The 17,431-nt window shown below is 51.7% G+C and overlaps 1 protein-coding gene across 2 annotated transcripts in view; it reads left to right on the top strand.

Moving 5' to 3' along the window:
* galnt16 (UDP-N-acetyl-alpha-D-galactosamine:polypeptide N-acetylgalactosaminyltransferase 16) overlaps window positions 1–17,431 on the top strand; it is a 193,185-nt gene that overhangs the window by 95,328 nt on the left and 80,426 nt on the right. For both annotated transcript variants that reach the window (XM_070878734.1, XM_070878733.1), the window contains exon 3: window positions 3,514–3,612. In XM_070878734.1, the coding sequence (XP_070734835.1) occupies window positions 3,514–3,612 (99 nt within the window). The remainder of the gene's footprint in view (window positions 1–3,513; window positions 3,613–17,431) is intronic.

Below are 17,431 nucleotides of genomic sequence, written 5' to 3'. Positions count from 1 at the left end.
CCTGGTGCACTGGAGAGTGTCTTCCAGCTTTGTCAGTATGGCAGGAATGGCTAAACAAGCAATCTCTGCCACCAGAAGCATAGACCATCGCTTACCTCTGGCCATTCTGCTGTAACTGGGAGCCGAGGGCAGCCTCGATCGCGATCCCAGCTGGATATAATACCCAGTCCGAGACAGCCCATAATTCAGCACTAATTGATGACCTTATTGGGGGACGTCATCGGGTGGCTGCCGAAGTTAATGGAAAAACCTACTGTGAGATTCTGACAGATGCAGAATTCGGCCTCGAGCAAGTTTCATTTTAATGATTTCAGAGAAGTGCTTTTGAACTAACCAGGCATTTCTTTCCCTACTCGCTGTGAAAATGCAGGACAGTTGTGGAGTTTTCTGCAACATGAGAGCCAAAGGTCTTTGATCTGCACAGTCGCCAATGTGTGCGAATCAGATTCATTATGAGCAAACTTTAATTAGGCTGCCTGTATTGCCACCACAAGCCCCGGCCACAATGGAGATGATTGGGTAATTTCCGCCGTCAACCGTGCCTGGAGACCGTGCTGCTATAAATAACTGGAATTGATTTTACTCACATCATTAATATCCTGCGCCTTCTGTTGCCTGAGTCCTAAGCTCTGGAACTCCCTGCCTCTCTTTCCTCCTTCACGACGCTCCTTAAAACAAACCTCTTTGATCAAGCTTTTGGTCACCTGCCCTAATTTCTACTTGTGCGGCTCGGTGAATCTCATAATTCTCCTGTGAAGCCGTGGGTCATTTCACTACGTTAAAGGTGCTTTATAAATACAAGTTGTTGTTGTAGCTATCCAACAATCACTGCGTTTTACTGGAGAAATACTCCTGCTGTACGCGGGAGACACAGTTTACTGTAGTTTCGGTCATGGGTTCCGAGACTCTGATAGTTAAATCCACAAGTCCTGCCCCCGCCTCCAACTCATTGGCTGACACTGTGGTGTCAATATTCACACAAAAGCAAAATACTGTGGATGCTGGAGTCTGAAATAAAAACAGAAAATGCTGGAAATACTCAGCGGGTTGGGCAACATCTGTAGAGAGAGAAACAGTTAACGTTTTGGGTCTGTGACCTTTGATCAGAACTGGTGAATGGTCGAGATGTAACAGATTCTTAAGGAAGTGCTAGTGGCCAGTGGAAAGGGGGAGGGGAGGAAACAACAAAAGGGAGGTCTGTGATAGGGTGGAAGGCAGGAGAGATTAGCGAGACAAAAGGGATGATGGGCCGAATGGAGATGGTAATGGCACAAGTTAGGGAACAAAAGATGAGTCTAGATCGGGTGTGAATGGTGGAATAATTACCACCTGCCCTGGGAACAGAGTAAAAATTAAAATAAAAAGATTTGTAAAAAAAAAGGAGGAAAGGGAACAAAATATGGGCAGAGGTTAATAAGAGTGTTAATATTCACTCTAGTTATTTAATGCAACAACTGGACCATTGTGCCTCTGCGCTGCTTGATTGATGTTCCTGTATACAGCAACCTGTTGGGCGATTATGTAGAGGCACTATAGGGATTTGTAGGATCTTGCGGAGACATCGTTGGTGATATTTCAATCTCATCTCTCTCATCTGGAGGGAGGAGAACATGTCGGGAGATGTTAGAGATGCAGAGATCGTGACCATCTTTAAAAAAAGGGGACAAGTCCGACTGCGGCAACTACAGAGGAATCTCCCTGCTATCAGCCAGTGGGAAAGTCATCGCCAGAGTCCTCCTCAACCGTCTTTTTCCCGTGGCCAAGGAGCTCCTCCCGGAGTCACAGTGCGGATTTCGTCCCTTACGGGGCACAATGGACATGATGTTTGCAGCACGACAGTTGCAGGAAAAATGCAGGGAACAGCGCCAGCCCTTATACATGGCCTTCTTCGACCTTACAAAGGCCTTTGACTCTGTCAACCGCGAGGGTCTATGGAGCGTCCTCCTCCATTTCGGATGCCTCCAAAAGTTCGTCACCATCCTCCACCTGCTCCATGATGACATGCAGGCCGTGATCCTTACCAACGGATCCATCACAGACCCAATTCGTGTCCGGACGGGGTCAAACAGGGCTGCGTCATCGCCCCAACCCTCTTCTCAGTCTTTCTCGCCGCCATGCTCCACCTCACAGTCAACAAGCTGGAGTGGAACCAAACTACAGAACCAATGGGAACCTGTTCAACCTGCGCCGTCTCCAGATCAGGTCCAAGACCACCCCAACCTCTGTCGTCGAGCCACAGTACGCGGACAATGCCTGCGTCTGTGCACATACAGAGGCTGCACTCCAGGACATAGTCGACGTATTTGCTGGGGCGTACGAAAGCATGGGCCTTACGTTAAACATCAGTAAGACAAAGGTCCTCCACCAGCCTGTCCTCGCCGCACAGCACTGCCCCCCCAGTCATCAAGATCCACGGCGCGGCCCTGGACACCGTGGACCACTTCCCTCATCTCGGGAGCCTCCTATCAACAAGAGCAGACATTGACGATGAGATCCAACACTGCCTCCAGTGCGCCAGTGCAGCCTTCAGCCCCCTGAGGAAAAGACTGTTTGAAGACCAGGCCCTCAAAACTGTCACCAAGCTTATGGTCTACAGGGCTGTAGTAATACCGCCCTCCTGTATGGATCAGAGACATGGAACAGGATATTGATAAGGTGGAGGCCCCTGGGTTCAGTATGTTCAGTAATCTGTTTGACCTAAGGGTCATAAACTGCCCAACACAGTTCCACATCACAAAGAATTGAACAGCGTATGCCTGTTTTTAAAATGGTATGGAAGAGAGAGACAAAGCAAGACTCAGTTATGGACTTGAACGACCTTCAAGGAGAGCGACTGTGAAAAGTCTGGGCAGACAATCACTCCTGATTCCCGTTCGAGTTCTTTACACCGGAGGTTCTAGACATGGGGCTGCTCTATGTGCAGTCTTAAGATGAATGTTTTGAAACAACAATAAATGCGTTCATTTTCAGACATTTAAAAACATTTATTCCTGGGATTTGGGCATCGCTGACAAGGCCGGCATTTATTTCCCATCACTAATTGCCCTTGAGAAATTGGTGGTGAGCCACCTTCTTGAACCACTGCAGTCCGTGTGGTGAAGGTGCTCCCACAGTGCTGTTAGGGAGGGAGTGCCAGGATTTTGACCCAGCGACAATTAAGGAATGCCGCTTTACTTCCAAGTCAGGTGATGGTGATGGTGTTCTCATGTGCCTGCTGCCCTTGTCCTTCTAGGTGGTAGAGGTCACGGGTTTGAGAGGTGATGCTGAAGAAGCCTTGGCGAGTTGCTGCAGTGCATCTTGTACATGGTATACACTGTAGCCATGGTGGGCTGGTGGTGGAGGGAGTGAATGTTTAAGGTGGTGGATGGGGTACCAATCAAGCGGGCTGCTTTGTCCGTCTCTAGCTTCCACAAATTTGTTATTAAAAGGATTGTACAGATCAGCCATGATCCTATTTGTATGTTTCATTTCTCAAGTTCTCCTTTCTAACTGCTCCCACTCTGGGTTTTTCAGATGCCCCTCAATCCAGTACAACAAGGACCTGCCAGCGACCAGTGTCGTCATCACGTTCCACAACGAAGCTCGCTCCACACTGCTCCGCACAGTGAAAAGGTCAGTGGATTGCGCAATTACCAATGCTCCCGTCCCTGTCCAGCTCCATTGGCACCTTGTAGCTCCAGCAAATCAACTTCCGGATTGTTGTCTGTCTCTCCAAATCCCTTGGTGAACACCTCTGCACTATCTGTGCAATCCTCTTCACCCAACCGCCCCTGTCTGCACCATCCCCTCCTCCAACTCCAGATTAAACTGTGGTGCCCTGAGGTGCTAAGGCCCTTCCTTTCTCTGGTGGCTTATACAAGGTGCCAGCTGTGGCTCAGTGGGCACCGCTCTCACACTCTGGGTCAGAAGGTCTTGGGTCCCATTCCAGAGTCTCCAGCCCATAATCTAGGCTGACACTCCAGTGCAGTGCTGAGGGAGTGCTGCACTGTTGGAGGTGCCGTCTTTCAGATAAGACTTTAAACCGAGGCCCCGTCTGCTCTCTCAGGTGGATGTAAAAGATATCACGCCACTATTCAAAGAGGAGCAGGGGAGTTATTCCTGCTGTCCTGGCCAATATTTATCCCTCAGCCAACATCACCAAAAACAGATTATCTGGTCATTATCTCATTGGTATTTGTGGGAGCTTGCTGTGTGCAAATTGGCTGCCGTGTTGCCCACATTACAACAGTGACTACACTCCAAAAGTACTTCATTGGCTGTAAAGTGTTTTGAGACTTCCGGGGGTTGTGAAAGGCGCGATATTAATCCAAGTCTTTCTTACTTGTCCTCCATTCCCTCCACAATCAAAGGCCCATCATTCAATTACTCCATCCCAACCTCTGGAATTGTCGACCCAAATCACTTCACCTCGCCCCCATCGCACCCTACCTCCAAAAGCTTCCTTAAAAACTCTTCCCTTTTGACCCTGTATAAACTTCCCCATCACTCACATTGTCATCCCTTTAATTGCTTGAGATGTGTTTGTTGGTACGGGGAAGTACGAGATAATGTTGAGCAGTTATTTGCAAGGTTCCAGTTTTTTAATCCTGCAGGGTTTATGAAGTGATAAAGTTGGGGTTGTTTAGTTGAAGTGCCTGGACATTCCAAACACGTGCGTCATGCTCACTATTAGGGAACATCTCATGTTTTTGTGCAGAGTTGTGAGCCAAGCTCTTTTTCTGGTCTCAGTTGCAGAGATGATATTAATTAAGAGCAAAGCTGCGCACAGTTACCATATTTAGACCGTTTAGAACCAAACTTTCTCCCCTCTCTCCTAATTTCTCTGAAAGCACCGGCCCCATGCTCAAACCACATGGTTATCCAGCACCGAGCACAAGTAGCCATTCTACATTTGTGAGTCTAGACAGCAGGAAAAACATCTGGACCCGATCCCGACCTCCATTCATTCCCAGCAGGAGGCACTGGGCTGCAAGTGGGAGTGAGAACCTTGGTGGGTTGCTCCCCTCCCTGATCAAGGGGCACTTTGAGATCCATTGCAGGCCCCTCATTACTGGCTTGGTCCAGGTTATCCAACGCAGTCTCAAACCCGCGACCCCTACCACCCAGAAGGACAAGGGCAGCAGGCGCATGGGAACACTATCACCTCCACATTCCCCTCCATCCTGACCATCATCCTGACTTGGCAATCTACCGGCCGTTCCTTCATCGCCGCTAGGTCAAAATCCTGGCACTCCCTCCCTAACAGCACTGTGGGAGCACCTTCACTACACGGATTGCAGCGGTTCAAGGTGGCGGCTCACCACCATCTTCTCGAGGGGCAATTAGGGATGGACAATAAATGCCGGCCTTGCCGGAGAATAAATTTTTTAAAAACATCGCTGCATTAAAAAAATGTGTGTTTCTCATTTTTATTTATTACACTTTTGTTTGTTAGTTACAAAAATATTGGAGATGGGGGAGAAAGGCTGTTTGACTGAGAGTCAGGATCATCCAATCGGTTAACAAGGAATATGTTTGCTGTCCAATGGGCTGGGGAGGCGGGGCTCTACGAGGATTGACATGTCAGACAACCAATGGGGGGAGGTTCTGCAAATATGTGACAATGTGACTTCTGTTCTCCATATTATAAAAAGGAGAAAGACACTGGAGAAGGTATGATACCAGATCTGAGAGGCTACAGCTATCAGGAACGATTGAACACACTGGGGTTCTTTTCACACTAAGTGGTGACCTGATTATGAAAGGGTTTGATAGGATAAATGTAGAGATGACTTTTCCACTTGCAGGGGAGACCACAACTAGGAGCCTTAAATATAAGATAGTCACTAATAAATCCAAGAGGGAATTCAGGTGAAACTTCTTCACCCAGAAAGGGAATACATTACTGCATAAAGTAGTTGAGGCGAATTGTATAGATTTATTTAAGGGGAAGCTGGATAAGTACAGGAGGGAGAAAGGAATAGAGGGATATGTTGATAGGGTGAGATGAAGGAGGGTAGGAGGAGGCTCAGGTGGAGCATAAACACCAGCATGGACCTATTGGGCCGAATGGCCTGTTTCTGTATTATATATTCTATTATGTCTGTAATGTACTTATGAATGACTCCACGAGGCAATGTGCTGTACTCAAACTGTAATGACCTTGGTCCTTTGTTTGCAACTCCAGAGTGAGGCAGCCGCATGGTGGCTACCCTTTTATACAGACCCTGCCACCAGTTGCACCCTCTAGTGGTGCCAGCATGTATATAAACACAGTGTAAACCTTATTGAGAGTACATCAGGTAACAAGTCTCCATTTATGCAACTATACAGTGATTACACAGAGAGTATATCTATAGTCTGCATATATAATACATTCAATGTAATATAAACACCGAGACAAATAACTATCTTTTAAAATTAGCCACTGCATAGGAAGCGGAGAGAGCGAGTGATCGACAGACCGAGTGAGCCACAGATTAAACACGCCTGTTAAAGAGCTGGAGAATTGTAGATACTGAGAACAGCTGTCATTTGTGAGATCATCAACCACACAGATATTTGGCTCGTTGGGCAGCATACTCGCCGCTGAGTCACAAGCTTGTGGTTCAAATCCCACTCCAGAGACTGGAGCACAAATCCCAGCCGGCACAATTTCTACCTTTCGAGTCTCCCACCAGGCTTTGGCCACGGGCTGTTGTTGCTGACTTAGCTTTTTCCTTTGACCATCTGTTGGGTTGGTCATGGGAAGGGTCGCGCTGTGAAGGACTCTCAGAGAGGCAGATCTTGGCAGAGCCTAAACACCAATTGGCATATTTCCCACAGACCCTCTTCCGCAACTTGCATTTTATACAGCGACTTTAAACATAGTAAAACATTCCAAAGTGCTTCACAGGAGCGTTATCATACAGAATTTGACCAAGCCACGTCAGGAGATATTAGAGCAGGTGACCAAAACCTTGGTCAAAGAGGTAGGTTTTAAGGAGCGTCTTAAAAGGAGGAGAGAGAGGTTTAGGGAGGGAGTTCCAGAGCTTCGGACCCAGGCAGCTGAATCCAGGGCCACCAATGGTGGAGCGATTAAAATTGGTGATGCGCCAAAGGCCAGAATTAGAGGAGCGCAGATATCTCAGAAAGGGCGGGGAGGGGGGGGTGAGGGGCCGGCGTGGGGCTGGAGGAGATTACAGTGATAGGCCATGGAAGGATTTGACAGCACGGATGAGAATTTTAAAATTGAGGCGTTACTGGACCAGAAGCCATTGCAGGTCAGCGAGCACGGGGGTGATGGGTGAGCGGGACTCGGTGCGAGTTAGGACACGGGTCAGCGAGCACAGGGCTGATGGGTGAGTAGGACTTGGTGCGAGTTAGGACACAGGCAGCGAGCACAGGGGTGACGGGTGAGTGGGATTCGGTGTGTGTTAGGACACGGGTTAGCGAGCACGGGGGTAATGGGTGAGTGGGACTCGCTGCGAGTTAGGACACAGGGCAGCAAGCACAGGGGGTGATGGGTGAGTGGGACTCGATGTGAGTTAGGACATGGGTCAGCGAGCACAGGGGGTGATGGGTGAGTGGGACTCGGTGCGAGTTAGGACACGGTGCAGTGAGCACAAGGGGTGATGGGTGAGTGGGATTCGGTGCGAGTTAGGACACGGGGCAGCAAGCACAGGGGGTGATGGGTGAGCGGGATTCGGTGCGAGTTAGGACACGGGGCAGCGAGCACAGGGGGTGATGGGTGAGTGGGACTCGGTGCGAGTTAGGACACGGGGCAGCAAGCACAGGGGGTGATGGGTGAGTGGGACTCGATGTGAGTTAGGACACGGGGCAGCAAGCACAGGGGTGATGGGTGAGCGGGACTAGATGTGAGTTAGGACATGGGGCAGTGGGCACAGGGGGTGATGGGTGAGCGGGACTTGGTGCGAGTTAGGACACGGGCAGATGAGTTTGAGGAGGTGGACATTAGAAAGTTGAACAGAAACAACGCGATCTCGTCAGATATACATCTCCGAACACACTAAACATTAGAAAGCAGGAAGTGAGTGTAAAATGTAAGAGTTGGAGAGCAGGCTCCTGGAATAATGAAGGCTCTCCTCATTATTAAGCGAGGATTTGACATGTGTCCAGCACTATCCCCTACTGAGAACAGAAACAAGCTCAGTCAGAAACATCCAACGGCCACAAGCTGGTATTCATTAGCCTGAACCAGCAACACAAGACATCTTTCTTTATTAATGTCAGCCGTTGAACACACTGAGGAACCTTGCGTATAAACGTTTTACACTGTGTTATGGAGTGCCGAGCAAAAGTGTTACCATGGTTGCAGGAGCTTGCTTCCCAATAATTAGACTTTCTTGCCACTTCCTGCTTTTTAAAGTTTAATATGTTTGGGGACGTATGTGAGAGCACGAGCTGTTGGGGGCGAGGCAGAAAGAGTCTGGTGGGAATATTTGCAGCTCCTTTAATGAGAAAAGCGTCTCTTAACCAGCGCCGAGTTTAAGAAGCTTCAGTTTTGTTTGCAGGCGTGGGACTAGAAATCGGACAAGGACGGAAAACGGGCACGGGGATCGGATGGTGCAGCGAGATCGGCCCACGCCCGTTCTTGCCGCTGCAGGCAGCACGCAGACTGGGTGCTACCTGCTCATTCAGATAATAGCAGCGTGCTGCATGGCACTGACACCCTGTGCTGTTGCTGCGTGCAGCAGGGTGGGGGGTAAGGGGGGCCCAAGATCGTGCGAGACTAAAGGCAGGCTGCCCCTCGAAAGGGGGAGGTATATTTCCTCTGCCACAGGTGCCGCGGAAGGGAGCGTGAGCAAGAGAAGAGGTGCCCATGGCGCAAAGCAGGATCAGGACAGAGTGCGGGCTCGGGGATTCTCTGATCCTCACTGGAGCAGGCAGGTGCACAGGAGAGGAGAGATCCTCTATCCAAAGGGGATCTATCCACAGGGAGTCTATCCATAGGACCCTCTATCCACAGGGAGTCAATCCACAGGGAGTCTATCCATAGGACCCTCTATCCACAGGTATTCTATCCACAGGGCCCTCTATCCACAGGGAGTCTAGCCACAGGGCCCTCTATCCACAGGTAGTCTATCCACAGGGCCCTCTATCCACAGGTAGTCTATCCACAGGGCCCTCTATCCACAGGTAGTCGAGCCACAGGGCCCTCTATCCACAGGGAGTCTAGCCACAGGGCCCTCTATCCACAGGGAGTCTAGCCACAGGGCCCTCTATCCACAGGTAGTCTATCCACAGGGCCCTCTATCCACAGGTAGTCTATCCACAGGGCCCTCTATCCACAGGGAGTCTATCCACAGGGCCCTCTATCCACAGGGAGTCTATCCACAGGGCCCTCTATCCACAGGGAGTCTAGCCACAGGGCCCTCTATCTACAGGTAGTCTATCCACAGGGCTCTCTATCCACAGGGAGTCTATCCACAGGGAGTCTATCCACAGGGCTCTCTATCCACAGGTATTCTATCCACAGGGCCCTCTATCCACAGGGAGTCTAGCCACAGGGCCCTCTATCTACAGGGAGCCTAGCCACAGGGCCCTCTATCCACAGGGAGTCTACCCACAGGGCCCTCTATCCACAGGGAGTCTAGCCACAGGGCCCTCTATCCACGGGTAGTCTATCCACAGGGCCCTCTATCCACAGGGAGTCTAGCCACAGGGCCCTCTATCCACAGGGAGTCTAGCCACAGGGCCCTCTATCTACAGGGAGTCTATCCACAGGGCCCTCTATCCACAGGGAGTCTAGCCACAGGGCCCTCTATCTACAGGTAGTCTATCCACAGGGCTCTCTATCCACAGGGAGTCTATCCACAGGGAGTCTATCCACAGGGCTCTATCCACAGGGAGTCTATCCACAGGGAGTCTATCCACAGGGCCCTCTATCCACAGGGAGTCTATCCACAGGGCCCTCTATCCACAGGGAGTCTAGCCACAGGGCTCTCTATCCACAGGGAGTCTAGCCACAGGGCCCTCTATCCACAGGGAGTCTAGCCACAGGGCCCTCTATCCACAGGGAGTCTAGCCACAGGGCCCTCTATCCACAGGGAGTCTAGCCACAGGGCCCTCTATCCACAGGGAGTCTAGCCACAGGGCCCTCTATCCACAGGGAGTCTAGCCACAGGGCCCTCTATCCACAGGGAGTCTAGCCACAGGGCTCTCTATCCACAGGGAGTCTATCCACAGGGCTCTCTATCCACAGGGAGTCTAGCCACAGGGCCCTCTATCCACAGGGAGTCTAGCCACAGGGCCCTCTATCCACAGGGAGTCTAGCCACAGGGCCCTCTATCTACAGGGAGTCTAGCCACAGGGCCCTCTATCCACAGGGAGTCTAGCCACAGGGCCCTCTATCCACAGGGAGTCTAGCCACAGGGCCCTCTATCCACAGGGAGTCTAGCCACAGGGCCCTCTATCCACAGGGAGTCTAGCCACAGGGCCCTCTATCCACAGGGAGTCTAGCCACAGGGCCCTCTATCCACAGGGAGCCTATCCACAGGGCCCTCTATCCACAGGGAGTCTAGCCACAGGGCTCTCTATCCACAGGGAGCCTATCCACAGGGCTCTCTATCCACAGGCAGTCTAGCCACAGGGCCCTCTATCTACAGGGAGCCTATCCACAGGGCCCTCTATCCACAGGGAGTCTATCCATAGGACCCTCTATCCACAGGTAGTCTATCCACAGGGCTCTCTATCCACAGGGAGTCTAGCCACAGGGCCCTCTATCCACAGGGAGTCTAGCCACAGGGCCCTCTATCTACAGGGAGTCTATCCACAGGGCCCTCTATCCACAGGGAGTCTAGCCACAGGGCCCTCTATCCACAGGGAGTCTATCCACAGGGCCCTCTATCCACAGCGAGTCTAGCCACAGGGCCCTCTATCCACAGGTAGTCTATCCACAGGGCTCTCTATCCAAAGGGAGTCTATCCACAGGGAGTCTATCCACAGGGCCCTCTATCCACAGGGAGTCTATCCTTCGGGAGTCTATCTACAGGGCCCTCTATCCATGGGGAGTCTATCCACAGGGAGTCTTTCCACAGAGAGTCTATCCACAGGGCCCTTTATCCACAGGGTCCCCTGGGAGGGTAGGCGCACTAATGTCAGTCTCCTCGACCAGGCCAACATCCCCAACATTGAAGCACTGACCACACTTGATCAGCTCCGCTGGGCGGGCCACATTGTTCGCATGCCAGACACGAGACTCACAAAGCATCGCTCTACTTGGAACTCCTTCATGGCAAACAAGCCAAAGGTGGGCAGAGGAAACGTTACAGGGGCACCCTCAAAGCCTCGTTGATAAAATGCAATATCCCCACCGACATCTGGGAGTCCCTGGCCAATGATCGCCCTAAGTGGAGCTCCTCGAGTCTCATCGCCGAGAGCATACAGAAATCAAGCGCACGCAGCGGAAAGAGCATGCGGCAAACCAGTCCCACCCACCCCTTCCCTCAATAACTGTCTGTCCCACCCATGACAGGAATTGTGGCTCTCGTATTGGACTGTTCAGCCACCTAAGCAAGTCTTCCTCGATTCCGAGGGACTGCCTATGATGATGATGATCCACAGGGCCCTCTATCCAGAGGCCAGGCAGACAGACTGTGAGAGGGAAGTGGAAACAGATAGCCATCATGGTCAATGCCCACAGTGAAGCCCCCAGTACCCGGATGCAGTGCAGCAAAAAGTTTAATGACCTGACACGAGTGGTCAAGGTCGGTGAATTGATCTTCAAATACTATATTGTTACAAATGAATCACTGGGCTCAGACACTGCTCTATTCACCACCCCCTGCTCGACTCACCGACCACCAACCGCTAACAATCAAGAATCATACCTCACCCTCACACATTGAGCACTGCTGCAAGCCTCACGACCACATCTCACAGCTCGCACATGCTGCTGTTCAACCATGACAGGCACATCGCCCAATCACACTGCACTACACTCATTGACACACTTCACTGTCTCTCGCAGGACAAGGTGGGTCATAATCGCAGGCAGCAGGGGGCCACCCACAGGGAGACAGGTGCACCTGCATGGCCTAACCCCCCCCCGGAGAAGTCAGTGCTCGCCACCATTGGAGCAGCCACAAAAATTCGAGAAAAGGCTTGAAAATCTCAGCTTAAGATACTCTGGAACAGAACGTTTTGCATTGACCAACACCTTGCTCTGTAAACTAGGCACAGTAGAGAGAGAGAGTAGATCAATTGCTTTGAACGAAATTGGAGTTCTTTCTCTCTCGGCCGTGGCCAGCAGCACGGCTGAAACAATTGAAGTTGCTGGTATCCTCGACCCTAATCCTCTTTCTCGCATCCCACTTCCCCCTTGCCCACAATCTGATTCACGAGCTGCACACAGTGTAAGCAAGCTTCCCCCTTTCCCCCAACCCTCACCGCACCCGATCCTGGTGCCTTCCTCCTTTCACAGAGCCAAGAACTGCCTCTTGGCTAGGCAGTGGTGGAGGAGCAGGAAGTGCGAGAGCACAAAGGAAGTGACGCATCATCACTCGACTTCATGCTCGCAATCACCAGCGCAGATACCAACACGCCGTGTACTTGGGAAGTGAGGTTAGACGGGGGATCGACACCTGGTGAGACACGGGGCACGAGCGGGCTACAGCCCGGGCACAGAGGAAAGGGTAGTGCAGTTACCAGCTCCCCAGAGGGAGTGTTTGCTCACGTGTTCTGCTGCAGAGGATCGGATGAGGACTTCGACGGGGCGGCCTACAGAAGAAAGCTGATGGGCTTTGACAACGGAATGCCTGCCAGAAAGCCCAGGTGCAATGTCAAGGAGCATGGAGGTGTCCAGTACGACCCTTGCACAGGACTCTGTGCAGAGCTTGGAGCACATCCTTTCCATCAGGGAAGTGTTGGGAAAAGTCCATGATCATCATCATATGCGGTCCCTCGAAACGAGGATGACTTGCTTCCACGTCAAAAAAGGATGAGTTCACAGGTGTTTTAATGAAGGACCTAATATTCCGGATCCTGAACTACATCCTGAAGGGTGGAAGATGCCTGTGCATGGATCTTTTTAACGTGGGGTGGCCGTTGCACATCAGCCACCACACGGGCTTGACAGAGCTAGGTCTTGGTCCAGTGGCAAGGGTTAACCAGGATGACTGGAGACCTGCTCTGCTGCACGGACCTAGTGCACACACATATCGTAGTGAGGGCTGGCCCATGCTGCCCCTGGGCCCTAAACTCACGCTTCTCCTGGGCCCCGATCACGTCCCTCTACAAATTTAGTCTATTGACGCACTTGTCGACCCAACCATGATGCGGTGTCTGATGGCCGCCAGGTGCTGCAGCGGAGGTTCAGACTTCTGCCACACAAGCTCAGACTGCTACTAATGTGGAAAGGCATGTGCAGGGTGTCACAGCAGTCTGTCCACCAACAGATTACTCGGACTGGGGCAGTGGCTCCGTGGAGCACAAACCTGCTGTCCTCTCTCAGGGTGACAGCATTCGTCCTCCCACCCGGCCAGCCCGGACTGCCGCTGCCCATGACGAGGTGGTGCAGCCTGCAGTCGGGCCTTCCAGGCCGAGAACTGCTCGAGGTGGCCCTCCAAGGTCATCTGCAGTCTCCCCCATTGAAAGTCAGCAGCCTTCCACCAGCTACGCTGCAGCCACTGGGGTAGCACTGCATAGGAGCACTAGGACAGACAAAGGCACACTGAAGTTACAGGCGCTAAGGGAATGCACAAGGTTGATGAGTTGTCTTTTGTATTTGTTATTGGATGGATTGATGTATAAATTTGATTTGGAATGTTTGCTTTGTGGTGGCTCTTATTGAACCATTGTGGCCCAGAGGGTGCTGTGCTGGGCAGTAACAGAGGGAGGAACATAGAAACATAGAAACATAGAAAATAGGTGCAGGAGTAGGCCATTCGGCCCTTCGAGCCTGCACCACCATTCAATAAGATCATGGCTGATCATTCCCTCAGTACCCCTTTCTTGCTTTCTCTCCATACCCCTTGATCCCCTTAGCCATAAGGGCCACATCTAACTCCCTTTTGAATATATCGAACGAACTGGCCTCAACAACTTTCTGTGGTAGAGAATTCCACAGGTTCACCGCTCTCTGAGTGAAGAAGTTTCTCCTCATCTCGATCCTAAATGGCTTACCCCTTATCCATAGACTATGTCCCCTGGTTCTGGACTTCCCCAAAATCGGGAACCTTCTTCCCGCATCTAACTTGTCCAGTCCCGTCAGAATTTTATATGTTTCTATGAGATCCCCTCTCATTCTTCTAAATTCCAGTGAATATAAACCTAGTCGATTACTTACCGAGGGTAAGGTGTGGGACGGTGTGTGAGCGGGGGATTGGGGGTTAGGTTCACTGGTACCGCAGTCGAACGAGTCGACCACGGACAGCTTGGCCAGAAAGGGACAGTGTTGGTTGGCTCCTCTTTTCCTCCTCCTCAGCTCCTCAGCGTACACATGGTGGCAAGGGCTGTGTCCTCACGATGCCAAGTTGTGCAGCATGCAGTAGACCACCACGGATCGTGACACATGCTCTGGCGAGTACCAGCACGGGCACAATGGCCCGAATGGCCTCCTTCTGTGTCATAAATATCCATGATTCTATACTGCAGGGCTCCTCCAGAGGGGTCAAACCATGCGAGCATGGTTTAAGCACACCAATGTTCCGCTCAATCAGATTCCGTGTGGCAGCATGGCTTTCGTTACATGTGCGCTGCCCACGTTTGCGTGGGTTGCGCAAGGGACAGGCAGTCAGTGGATACGCCTTGTCACCACCCTCTGGTTTGTCGTGGTGGCTCAAATGCAGATGGCACAGTGGACTGCTGCAGAATGAAGACATTATGGTTGCTGCCAGGTTACCGGGCACTGACCTGTATGATTCGCTTCCTTTGGCCGCACGCCAGCTGGACACTGAGGGAGTGGTATCCTTTCTGGTTACGGCACATCTCCGAATTCACTTGCGGTACGTCTCCGAATTCGCATGCGGTGCCCGCAAAGTGACATGTGCGCAGTCAATGGCGCCCTGCAACGGCAGCGAAGAGTGACGTCACCAAGATCCAGGTCGGTGATTGGAGCATGGGCAGGTACAGCAGGAGCGGCGAGGTCGGGGCAAAGAAACGGCGAGAGATTGTAGAGAGATGTGACTAGGGCCCAGGAGAGACGAGGGCCCAGAGGCAGCACGGGCCAGCCCATACTGCGATATGTGTGTGCACTAGGTCTGTGCAGCAGAGCTGGTCTTCAGTCGTCTTAGTTAACCCTTGCCACTGGACCAAGACCTAGCTCTGTCAAGCCCATGTGGTGGCTGGTGTGCAACGGCCACCACACGTTAAGAAAATCCATGCACAGGCATCTTCCACCCTTCAGGATGTAGTTCGGGACCTGGAATATTAGTTCATTGAAACACCTGTGAACTTTTTGACGTGTAAGCAAGTCATCCTCGACTCGAGGGACTGCCTATGATGATGATGATGATGATGATGGGATAATGATGCGTCATGGGGAAGCATGCATTCCTCGTGCAGCCCTGAGCTCGCTCTGCAAGATTCTCTCTGGCAAGAGAGAATGAAATGTAGTCAGCTCTCTTTGTGTAACAGCCTCAGTGATCTCCCTTATGCAACAGTGCTTGGCAAACTGGGAGATGCTGTAAACCTTGCCTGCTCCAGTCTGGAAGGAGCCCGATGCATAAATGTTCATGTCCGCACTCATCTTCACAGCCACTTTCCATGCTGTCCTCGCCCTGCTCCGAAGCTGCAGTTCTGCCTGCGACAGGTGGGAGATTTCAGTGACCACTCCCTCGTCAAGTGGAGGCATCCATCCCACGCACTGTTCCTCGCTGAGGTTGAGGTAGGAGTATTGTTCGCTGAAGATCCTGGGTAGATGTGGCCTCCTGCTGAGAGTCCTTCTCCATCTCCTCCTCCTCCTCCCTCTTCCAGCAGCTTGTCCTCCTCTGTGCAGCCTCTAGTCATTCTCCCAGACCAAGGTGGATACAAACTACTACACCCATGTCTGGGAGCAACTGGTCTGAGCAGAAGCCTCGCAGTAACCTGCCGCACCACTCCCTCACACTTCAGCAACTTCAAGCAAACCACCAAACACTTGTACAAACTCACCAAGTGCCGGTAGAAACCAACCAGGGTCTAACCTGAAAGCAGTTGATGATCCCTTTAATCATAGGCAGTCCCTCGAAGTGAGGATGACTTGCTTCCACACCAAAAAGGGATGAGTTCACAGGTGTTTCAATGAGGGACCTAATAGTCTAGATCCCGAACTACATGTTGAAGGGTGGAAGATGCCTGTGTGTGGATTTTTTTAACGTGTGGTGGCAATTGCACACCAGCCACCACATGGGCTTGACAGAGCTAGGGCTTGATCCAGTGGCAAGGGTTAACCAAGACGGCTGGAGACCAGCTCTGCTGCACAGACCTAGTGCGCACACATATCACAGTGTGGGCTGGCCCGTGCTGCCCCTGGGCCCTCGCCTCTTCTGGGTCCCGAACTCTCGCCTCTTCTGGGTCCCAAACTCTTGCCTCTCCTGGGCCCCGGTCACTTCCCTCTTCAAACTCTTGCCGCTCCTTCACCCCTCCTGCTGTGCCTGCCCGCACTGCAATCAGCGACCTGGCTTCGCAGCCGTCGCCCTCTTGCAGCAGCACATGCTGCTCCCTGCAGTGGTATGCCACTGCACACGGCTCCCTCCAATGGCCCTGGCCTGCTGATGGTCTTGCAGGCCGGGATCGCGCCGATTTCCGGGCCGGTCCCTTTAAATCGCGCTGGCGGAGGAGGGACCTTCCTGCTGCTGAAGGCATGTTCAACCGGACATGTTTAAGAGGAAAGCATTAGCTGGAGCATTGAGGTTGGAAATGACAGCGCTGGCATCAAATCAGCACAGCACGCTGACTGACATCACGGTCGGTGTACTTTGCATACGTCCGGCGCTCGCTTCGAGTGTCCGCGCAAACCACCTACCCAAGATGGCTCCTGGTGCGGCGCGCGACTGAAGTGTGGACTCAAAACAGCCCCCATAGTGCCGAAAAAACCAGGTGCTACAGAGCCAGATTTAGTGGCCACAGACTGCAATACCAGCAGTGTGTCAACGTGCATCCTTAACTCACTGCTTTGCAAATGATATATGTAATGTATTTGCTCCATGGGTTCTTTGCTTAAGAATTCACAGCAACACATTGCTATTAAGAACTAGTTGGTTTATTAACAAAGGTTTAACAATCACACTACACATTACCAGTTCATCCACCAGGCTCACAACTGTTATATCTTCAGTACAACTCACAAACGCACATGACCAGTACCTGGGAATGTGCTTGACCAAGAGTTTTGCATTCAGTTACTTATGGTGGCCAGGTCTAGATAAAGATATAGAGTACATCATCAGTCAGTGTACGACATGTCAATCGGTAAGCAAGAAACCACCATCACTACCATTACAGCCATGGAAATAGCTTCCCAGGGTGTGGC

The sequence above is a fragment of the Pristiophorus japonicus genome, chromosome 4 (assembly GCF_044704955.1).
Source record: "Pristiophorus japonicus isolate sPriJap1 chromosome 4, sPriJap1.hap1, whole genome shotgun sequence".
Taxonomy (NCBI): domain Eukaryota; kingdom Metazoa; phylum Chordata; class Chondrichthyes; family Pristiophoridae; genus Pristiophorus; species Pristiophorus japonicus.
Note: the sequence above shows the minus strand (reverse complement) of the source record. Positions and strands in the feature narration are given on the sequence as shown.